The sequence below is a fragment of the Haliotis cracherodii genome, unplaced genomic scaffold, assembly GCF_022045235.1.
Source record: "Haliotis cracherodii isolate W230 unplaced genomic scaffold, xgHalCrac1.p SCAF_2, whole genome shotgun sequence".
In the NCBI taxonomy this organism is placed as follows: domain Eukaryota; kingdom Metazoa; phylum Mollusca; class Gastropoda; order Lepetellida; family Haliotidae; genus Haliotis; species Haliotis cracherodii.
The window spans coordinates 3,509,469-3,518,983 of record NW_027266275.1 but is presented as its reverse complement, the minus strand read 5'-3'; the positions used below and the strand labels follow the sequence as shown (position 1 = coordinate 3,518,983).

General features: G+C 38.7%; 2 protein-coding genes across 2 annotated transcripts; one reads left to right on the top strand and one right to left on the bottom strand.

Annotated features, from left to right (window-relative positions):
- Positions 1–1,503: 1,503 nt before the first annotated feature.
- Positions 1,504–5,969, bottom strand: LOC139468810 (putative ATP synthase subunit f, mitochondrial). Its single transcript, XM_071250951.1, has 4 exons — positions 5,885–5,969; positions 4,796–4,894; positions 2,274–2,390; positions 1,504–1,672 (listed from the first exon to the last, which is right to left on the bottom strand). The coding sequence occupies exons 1-4, from the start codon at positions 5,961–5,963 to the stop codon at positions 1,644–1,646; spliced, it is 324 nt and encodes a 107-aa protein (XP_071107052.1). The 5' UTR covers positions 5,964–5,969; the 3' UTR covers positions 1,504–1,643.
- A 1,521-nt stretch (positions 5,970–7,490) lies between these two features.
- On the top strand, positions 7,491–9,075 carry LOC139468717 (uncharacterized). Its single transcript, XM_071250840.1, has one exon. It carries the CDS (start codon positions 7,760–7,762, stop codon positions 9,053–9,055), a length of 1,296 nt encoding a protein of 431 aa, XP_071106941.1. The 5' UTR covers positions 7,491–7,759; the 3' UTR covers positions 9,056–9,075.
- Positions 9,076–9,515: the final 440 nt, after the last annotated feature.

The window sequence follows — 9,515 nt, the reverse complement described above, 5'->3', positions numbered from 1 at the left end:
AGTTTGATAATTGACACGTTGTCACTAGAAACTCAGCTAGTTTGAAATAAACATATAATTATAGCGCCACAACGGGCAAATTTATAGCGGCAATCTTTACAATGAATGATACACACTTCTGCGTGGGTCAGCTCACTGGTCTGTGTTGGTAAAGTCATATATGCAGCCTACTGAAAGATACGTTTTCAACTTGGCATTGGCAGCCATGATCAATTTCATAAGGGGGAGTTACTCTAATGACTTAAAGGGCAAGTTCACACGGAAATGAACCTTTTTTTCTTGTACTTTTTCCACATTAAAAGTGTTAACATAGAAGTGTCATAGACAAAAATATAAAAACATCATATTTAATTAACATATTTTTTGCACTAAAACGATTTATATTTTTCACATTTACCAAGTGTTCTATTTCCATTACAAAAACACCATGGCTTATGTCCCTTGCAATATGACGTCATTGGTGCCAATTGATAAACATTATGACGTCATCATGCTTTGTTAGAGCCGCTTCACGTGGTGTAGGTACAGTTTTGTGATTCTAGCATCTCAGATGCCAGCCAGAATTGTGTTATGCTGAGTCACCACTGCCCCGGAGTGTGTCGTAGACCATGTTGTTTTACCGCAAACTGGTCCTTGATATCTTTTGCGTTGAGAATAGACAGGGACCCAGTTGAATTGGCACCAATTACGTCATAATCTAAGGGGGATAACTCAGGCCTATTTCGCTCGTAAAACGAAGGCCTCATAACGGCATATCACTTTCACACTATTGTGAGCTTCCTACTTTCACTGAGAAAAAAAATGAGTGTATATTTTCAAACACAGATACTAACTAATTCTAAGATTGCGTTTTGTTTAGAAAAAGACAAAGTGTTTTTTGCGTGTACACTTCCCCTTTAAACTAAATGTGTCATGCACACTAAAGAGAACAGTTTTGCGTGTTCGATTCTTGCCAAAAGAACCTTTTAATTAATTAAAGCATGCACCTCTTATATTCAATCATTAACACTTTACTTAATGACAAACACCGAGAGCGCTAACTTTGGAAGTTATCTCTGCCCAAATAGCCTTCTTTCTTTCGTGGGTAACGGTGCTGCACAACTTACTGTTAAGTATGGAGATGTGTTTCTCCACCAACTCGGCTAATAGCTGAATTTCGGAGCTGTCGAAATTCTTGTTTCTATTCCTAGGTTTAGGTGGATATGATGCCATTTTGACAGACGACCGGAAGTAACGCGTACGTGTTTACGTCAAGGAATTATGGGAAATATTTAGGGGAAACACCGAATTTAATGACAGGTTAATGAAGACACTTACATTAAGGCATCATTAGATAATGATATGCTGTTAAACGTTTGATACAACCGATTTTAATGATGCCATTAATTAATGGTGCATTAAGCATTTAATGTATCATTAGGGTTTGATGTAGCCATTAGTTAATGAGCTTTGATACAACCGGGTCCAGTTCTATAAGAATTGAAAAAAAGAAAACAAATCAGATCAAAGTTTAAATTTATTTTTTATAGTTACATTTGGTCAACTGTATAACACTGAGGCCATCCGAAATAATGAACTGTTGTCCAACATGGCTGCTACAAGTATATCCTCTCAACACACAATGGGGCTAGGGCCATTTGAAGTTAATGGTACTTGGTGTGGCGGTGATTTGCTGAAACAAAGGACATTTTTAAAACTAAGATCATGAAATATTCAAGCAGATTTATGTCCTCATCGTGGGCTAATCATCAATTTCAGATGAGTGGGCTTGTGTGTACACTAGCGGTTGGTTACATTTGACCGCATTCTAAATGGCATTCATGTGTTCATAGCTTTCAGCCATGGGAGCCGTGCCAATTTACACTCGTCAGAGGGCTACATAAAGTATGTGATCTAGACAAGAATAGGTGCCTCACTCTGGCAGTGGGGGTTCGAATCCTGGATGGGACTCAACCCTAAGAAGTGCTAAAATCTGTACTTTACGAAGAAAGTGTTATCCAAAATATAACATTTGTTAGCATACACTGTGTAAAATTAACACTAAATCATGTTATTTTAAAATTTTAAAGAAAAAAAGGAGGCATAAAATCAAAATATATTTCAAATATGCATGGAATTGCTTAAATTCCACAAATTGACATCTCACACTTGCAGTGATGCATGAACAAGGATGACTGACATTCTCTTCAGAACATTCTCAATATCATCATCAAGAAAAAGATATATTCCCAATATTTCTATGGAAAGACGATTGTGAGAAATGCAATACTCACTGTGGCCTCTGTACTGTAGAAAGTAGTAGAAAACAGACAACCCTACACACACTTGCACCAATGGGGCCACGGAACCCCTCTTGACAAGCAGGTACTTCTCAGCCCAGCGCCAGTTAGCTAATCAACAAATATGGAACACTATCAGGATAAAATCATTGATATTAATACCTAAACATTGCCTTGATTAAATTTACGAATTGGAACAACTACTATATCCACTGGCAGCATGCAAAGTATAAAAACAGGCCAACAATCTTTCTCTAATTGTCATGGATACAACAGCTCTTAACTTTAAAACCTTTAAACTGTCTAATCATCAAAATGCACCACTTCTCCAACACGTTCACATTTGTCTGCCCTTAAAATGTACATCACTGATACTTGTTTCAGTCAAAATCACCCCAAATGAAAATTAACAAAACATCTAACTATTAAAAGAAACAAACTCCCCATCAATCCTCCCATCAGTAGATCTAGGAGTGAAGGGAGAAACGATATGTATACTTTAGCATGTTTGGTATTGAGGATGGGGTTCAATGTAGCTTCACAAATGACAAGAACACTTTTGAATTGAAGTTTGGTATTGAAGAGGAAGGGGAATACATGAACTTGAGACAATGACATTTTTGTGCTGGGGTCGATGTAGTAGAACTAGTATTGTTTGTTGTTTAATGCCGCAATCAGCAATATTCCAGCTATATGACGGTGGTTTGAACATAATCAAGTCTGGACCAGACAATCCAGTGATATCATTAGCATCAATCTAGGCAATTGGGATAAGATGACATTCATCAACCAAGTCCGCGAGCCTGACCACCTGATCCCGTTTGTCCCCTCTTACGACAAGCAAAGTCGCTTTTTACAGCAAGCATCGGTTGATGAAGACCTACCTATTCTACCCCCGATCTTCACGGGTCAGTAATACTAGTAAGTAACACTTTGTCATCCGTCAACTTCTAAGTAATGCCTATCAAACAATTCAAAGTAGAGACAATTTATGGATTACAACTTCTTTATTTACTGTGAAGACGATGTTTAGGTATAGATCCTTATACCGTTGTCTACTTTGTCAAGTACTCACTTGTTCATGAGAAACTAGCTTAATTAGATTAACTCAAGTGTCATGAGCACGTCAATAAAGAGTGGTAAACACAGCTTGTTATTATCATTTGCTCCCAGTTACGTGGACGAATAGTTGGAAGGCTAGGATAAAACTGAATGTCTGATTTGCTGAATGACTTGAACAGACATGCATAGACAGAGAAAGTACATTCTTCTGTTTACAGATAATGCTCCATCTCATCCAAACACCCTATTGAGCAACGTGAAGATTGAATTTTAGCTCCCAACTACATCTCTGTAATGCAGCCAATAACTGTATGAGTTATTACAGCGTTCAAAGCACAGTTTCATAAGCTGCTCTTGAAATCACTTGTGTCTCAAATAGACTGTGTAATCCGGACTTCGCCATAAACCATAATTTTTTTAAAGGTCCCAACTGAGTCTAAATTGGACAGATTCCACTTATATATAAAAAACACTATTTCAGAAATATTGAAACTTTATCAATATGATTATTTCTAGGCCAGCTGAGAAGGGTACAAGTACAGAATTTATTCTTTGATCCATACAGTCATAGTAACACCAGACCGTGAAGTACTATTCCCTGACATGACAATCTGATGGTAGGATGCTACTGACAACCTCCACTTAAGGGAAATGTCAGGCTGCAACCATACCTTGAATCAAGTCCTTGATCATCAATATTTGCATTGAAAGGCGGCAACCCATAAATAAACACGTCTGGACCATACAATCCAGTGATTGACACCATGAGGAATGATTCATTAAGTCGTCTCGTACGTGATCAATGTGTGATTTAGTCATTAAAATACTTAATATCATGGCTGTTATCATAACAAAAAAGAAATTTCAATACAGTAATAGGAAGACCGAAATACTTTGTATCTCTAATGACTAATTTTCGAACATCATTTCAAGGCAAGTTCATGGTGAGTTTGTGTGATTTGCCTTTTTATTCTATATATACCCGTGGAAATATACCAACCTCTGCTTAAGGCAGCAAACATTCCTTACTAGGACTGGGACTATCCAAATTTACTACCCATTTACTACCCGTTTACCCAACCCCCTATTACCCGACCCTACCCGGGGCCCCGCTGTTTGTCTCAAGAGATAGGTACAAATGTCCGATTGGGAATAGTTTGATCGTAGCCCTGGCAAAATGTATTTAGATACTCATATAGAACGATCTGGTCGGGCATTCACTGATGTTGACTGAAGTTTTATCTCTATTCAAACATATAAAGTCAGAAGTAATGCATGCATAGTCAGAAAGAGATGCGAACATTAGTCACTTAAGTTCTAGATAATTTTGGCCATTTAACAATATATCACGTAACTAACCACGGGTCCGGGTAGTCCTGTGTGTATCCGGGTCCTACTCAGGAACCCGAGTTACCCGTCCCAGCCCTAAAGTATACCAGTGGTACTGTACCAACCTCTGCTTAGGGCAGCAAACATTCCTTGTGGGCTGAAGCTGCGACGGGAGATCCATGATCCAACCTCTCCAAGCTTTACATCCCCAAGAGGTATATCCTCTGCAAACATGTGATGAAGGGTTAGTGTCTTCCTCAATGAAGGGTAAGTGATCTTAAACATGTGCACTCATTAATTATATATTTCAAGAGTTCTAGGAGAAGATTTCACCACGTATGGGTGAGTGAGTGAGTTGGGTTTAATGCCGCTTTTAACAGTATTACAGTCATATTGCGGCGTGTCAACTTAATGTGGGAGGAAAGCCCGAAGTGATGCAGGTCTCAGACGTTTACCACTTCGGTGAAACCCACGAGCACAGGTATGGTGCTGACAAATCTAGAAACATAATTGGGTCGAACTGGGATTCGAGCTCAAGATCATAGGTTTCTGGCGTGGCCAAGGGACGCAACTCTGCACAGCGAACTGCGGCGCCATATACGACTGGGCCACCCGTGCCCCCTTCACCACGTATGAAAATGAGTGCATGACTGTTTCTATTATTTTTTTGCAACAGTCCCTTAGTGCACAGTAGGAAACTATAAGTTGTCAACCAACCTAGGTACATGGACTCACACAGAGGTATTGTGTATGAATGAGCCTATTTACTCGGAGCCTAATCGCTCAGAGTACATAGGCTCACACACAGGGTAGGCTACCTCTCACCATATGCCACGAGGGATCGGTTGACAACGAAATGATCTTACCGACATTCATTCATACAGACTTGGAACATTCCTTAGTCTAGTCTCTAGATTCCAAACATCATTAGACAACATATAAAGAAGGGGTTCACGTACATTTCTAAACCATATGCGCTGATAAATGGTTAATAGCATGAATATCAAATAATTTATTCGTGATAATCAGCTTATACGCTCAAATAGTTCCATCTATGCATCAACGTTTAGCTATAAGGTGAATGTGGTTAGGCTCAAAACAAGACGACCGGCATGACCTTGCATGTGCTGCACTTAATTTCATCAACAAATTCGAGAAGATCACATTTAAACGCATTATTATGTACACATACAGTAATATTGCAGTAAACATACTTTTCCCGTAGAAGCGACCAGGGACATAAGGCCCATGTACTCTTGGATTGTACTCCGGTGGATACTCGCCAGCCCCCATCTTGGTTGTGTATGGATGTAAGAATACAATACCGGTGCGTTAACCATGAAAGTAGTTCACGGGGCGCATTTGTTTAGGTATTTCTATTCTTGACCAACGCGTAGATGTCCATGTTGTACGTAGAAATGAAAAGGCTGATAAATCGGCAAAGGCTGCATTAGACTTTGGTGACTCAGAACAAGATGTGACATTATTACCTTCTCCTGCAGAATTAGGCACTGTCAGTAAGATCCATCCACAAACACAATGATACCACAGAGATGGGCATCACCTTCCCTATCGAGCCTTTTATTACTAAATTAAAAATATCACGAACCAATCACAGAGAAGAGGTTCTCTTAAACAGACTTCGTCTTGGGCTTTGTGGTCTTGGTGCATATCTTAATATTATTAATAAAGACATTTCTGCACATCGTACAGTGTGTAGTCAGCTAGACAATTTCTCCATTATTTACTACATTTCCAAAATATGTAAATCAACGAAAGGCAGTGGTGGAGTCGCGTATAGTTCTCCACATTGAACTCTCATTGGCTGGACTATTGTGGTCTAGGAATATATCGTTCGACATGAAGTTTAGAATGTAATTCTTGCTTATATTAAAGCGTGTGGCAGTTGTGCTATACTTTATGACAATTCTTAGTACCTAATGACTTTAAATCTCAACTCACGCAATCTAGTAAGTTAGCAAACCTTTATTATGGTAAGGTGTAAATGGGCCTAGTTGCCCGAAAACCTATAAGATTTGCAATGATCAATCAATCAACACATATATGAGTGACTACAGGTATAGTTATACGTAATGTGCTCATTTAAAAAGTATTCGAACACCCAATATTTGAAACAGACTGCGTTCAGATGGTTGTATTCAATACAAAATAATTACTTCAAAATGCCCTATGCAACACATTCAATACAGAATACTAAGAGACCCGTGAAGACCCGGGTTAAAACCAACCAATTATATTTTCATAATTTCAATTATTTTGAGCAGAGACCATATACCGGTATATGGTCTCTGTTTTGAGAAAATAATTGAAATAACATGAAAATAATCAAAGTAACGAGAACAATTAGAAGTAGCGAGAAATAAATGCTACCAAAATGGCACCATTATGCTTTCGTTACACGCAGAATAAGGGCTAATCTTCAGTGAAAAATACATTCGTTATACTTTGACCAGAGACCATATATCGGTATATATGGTCTCTGCTTTGACCAAGTCTAATCCATGTCCACAGTTGTGTCGAAATGGAAAGGGACGCAACTCTGTTAGCTCCCACCCCCGATCCGTTCGTACACGGCGTCAATCAAATGCGCCCCTTGTTCAACATTATTTTCGCTGTTAGATTTATCGTTCTCTTTATTTCCATGTAGTGGAAATTATGACTGCAAAAGAATATAACTCAATAATATACCAATAATAATGCAAGTGGCAGATTTCACCAAGGTAGAAAGCCGGTTTATGTTATGAAGTGGAACGTTTTCCGTACAAGGATTGTGATGTGTCTACTTCCGGATTTTCACTTTTCCTGCGAAGTTCTGTTTGAGGCTTTTTGTTGAACAGTGTTGTCACGTCTGTTTTTTTTAATAACTGTCCAGTTATTTGATATGAAGTAAATGCAAAGGAGCCGTTATGGGATGGACGTAACCCAAGAGCACTTGTTTGAATGTCTACCACTAGATATACACATTGTTATAACTTGAAGTCCTTCCATCACTGCCTCATTCGTCAGTGGAGAGGCTTGCGCTTTATGAAAACTTACATTCTTGAGACCAATCAGCTTGTTTGCGCACCATGCTTATTACAGACCTACCGGATGTTGTCCTTGTTAAGGTACTTTCATACCTTGAATGGGAAGATAAACTTATTCTAACAAGCGCCATTCCTTGTATAGAGAATCACCTTAGAACGTCTGCTGCATGGCCCTGTTTTGAGTTTGCACCTAGCGCTGTCACAAAGTCTGATTACACCACGACTGCAGAAAACTGTGTCAAGGAATATGGACAGTTCTTTAGAACATTTCGTTCTTTGACTTGCATGGAGACCAACTCAGTGACAAATGAACATGCAAGTATGTTTAAACTTGTTGGTGAAAACTGTCGTCATCTGCGTGGTTTTCACATGGAGCAAGGTAGTGATGGCTTTTGTCATGGACAACATTCAACTTCAAACCGCGACATGGAAGAAGCACTGACCATATTGACGACATGTAAGGATTTGAAGAATGTAAGCCTGTTCCTCCCGTGCGAGACTGAGATTCAGCCCAAACCCTTCCTGTTGCTACAGCTGATTAATCTGGGTGTGACAAGCTTTGTCACAGCCTTAGATTTGTCAAGTATCAGTTGGACGATGAGTGAAAGACAAATGTCCAGTTTGCTTAATTTTCCTAATCTGAGAGAACTGAGTTTACAGAAATGTAATGTTGACTCGACCCTTGTTCTGGGTTTAGCCAAGCAGAGTTTGGTACAGCTAAACATTTTCCAAGAAAAAGAAATGTTTGATGTTGACATCTCCCAGCCTAATGATAATGACTGGGAAAGGATTCTAAAACTGAAACCAGACATGAAAGTGAATATCACATTTGATGGAATCATACTTGTGAAAACTATGTTTCCGTCCCGAGTACCATTGAAACAGCTATCACTGAATGATATATCCAACAGTCTAACAAAGGGAATGATGGACCATTTTACCAACAATTACTGGAATACACTGGAAGTTTTTAAGTACACAAATCTCCTACATGAACAAACTCGAACTTCAGATACCAGACTTCCATTTGCTTTGGTAAGCTTTGCAAAGAAATGTTTAAAACTCCAAAGGATACATTTTGATGTTCCTCTGTCAAGCACAACAGTATTGTTATTAGCGCATGCAAGGAAGTTCCAAGAACTGCGAGTGATAAGAGATGATGTGTCTTATGAATTTGACTGGAAGAGAGCAGAGAGCACAATGACACCTGACTTTGTACAGTGGCTTAAAGAAAGTGGGCAAAATGAAGCCCAGTTGGAAAAGGCGGTGTCATCACTTCTGGGTTTTAAGTGGAAGTTATGGAATCTGCCTCTCAGCTTTGCCAACAAATCATTCTAAGATTGTGTTCATGCCTGGATTGCCACTTATCTTATGACAATTATGATCATGATGATTAAAATATTTTCAAAATATCAGAGATCCTGCTTTGTCATTGAGTGTTTAGAATCAGGATAGAATTTATTTTTCATGTGTTACTGGGTATGGTGTAAGAGGTTTTATACAATTATGCTACTTAAAACATGTTAAGGTTCCAAAATACTATTTTGCGATTCTTTCTTGCTTATCTTGCTTGGTATATTAAGGCTATCTGTCCGAGGTTCCCAGGCTGTTGTCAGATAAAGTTTTATGGCAGGTAATTGACAAGTTGTGGAAAATATCAAATGATAATATATTTATGTAGAGAGGCGAATGTCCGAGTAACTCTAGATTTCTTAGAAATAATGGAGATGAGGCCAATTATTTTTAAGGAATTCAGAGTTACGAAGATAAACCCCTACTTTGAGAAAAACATTCTTGA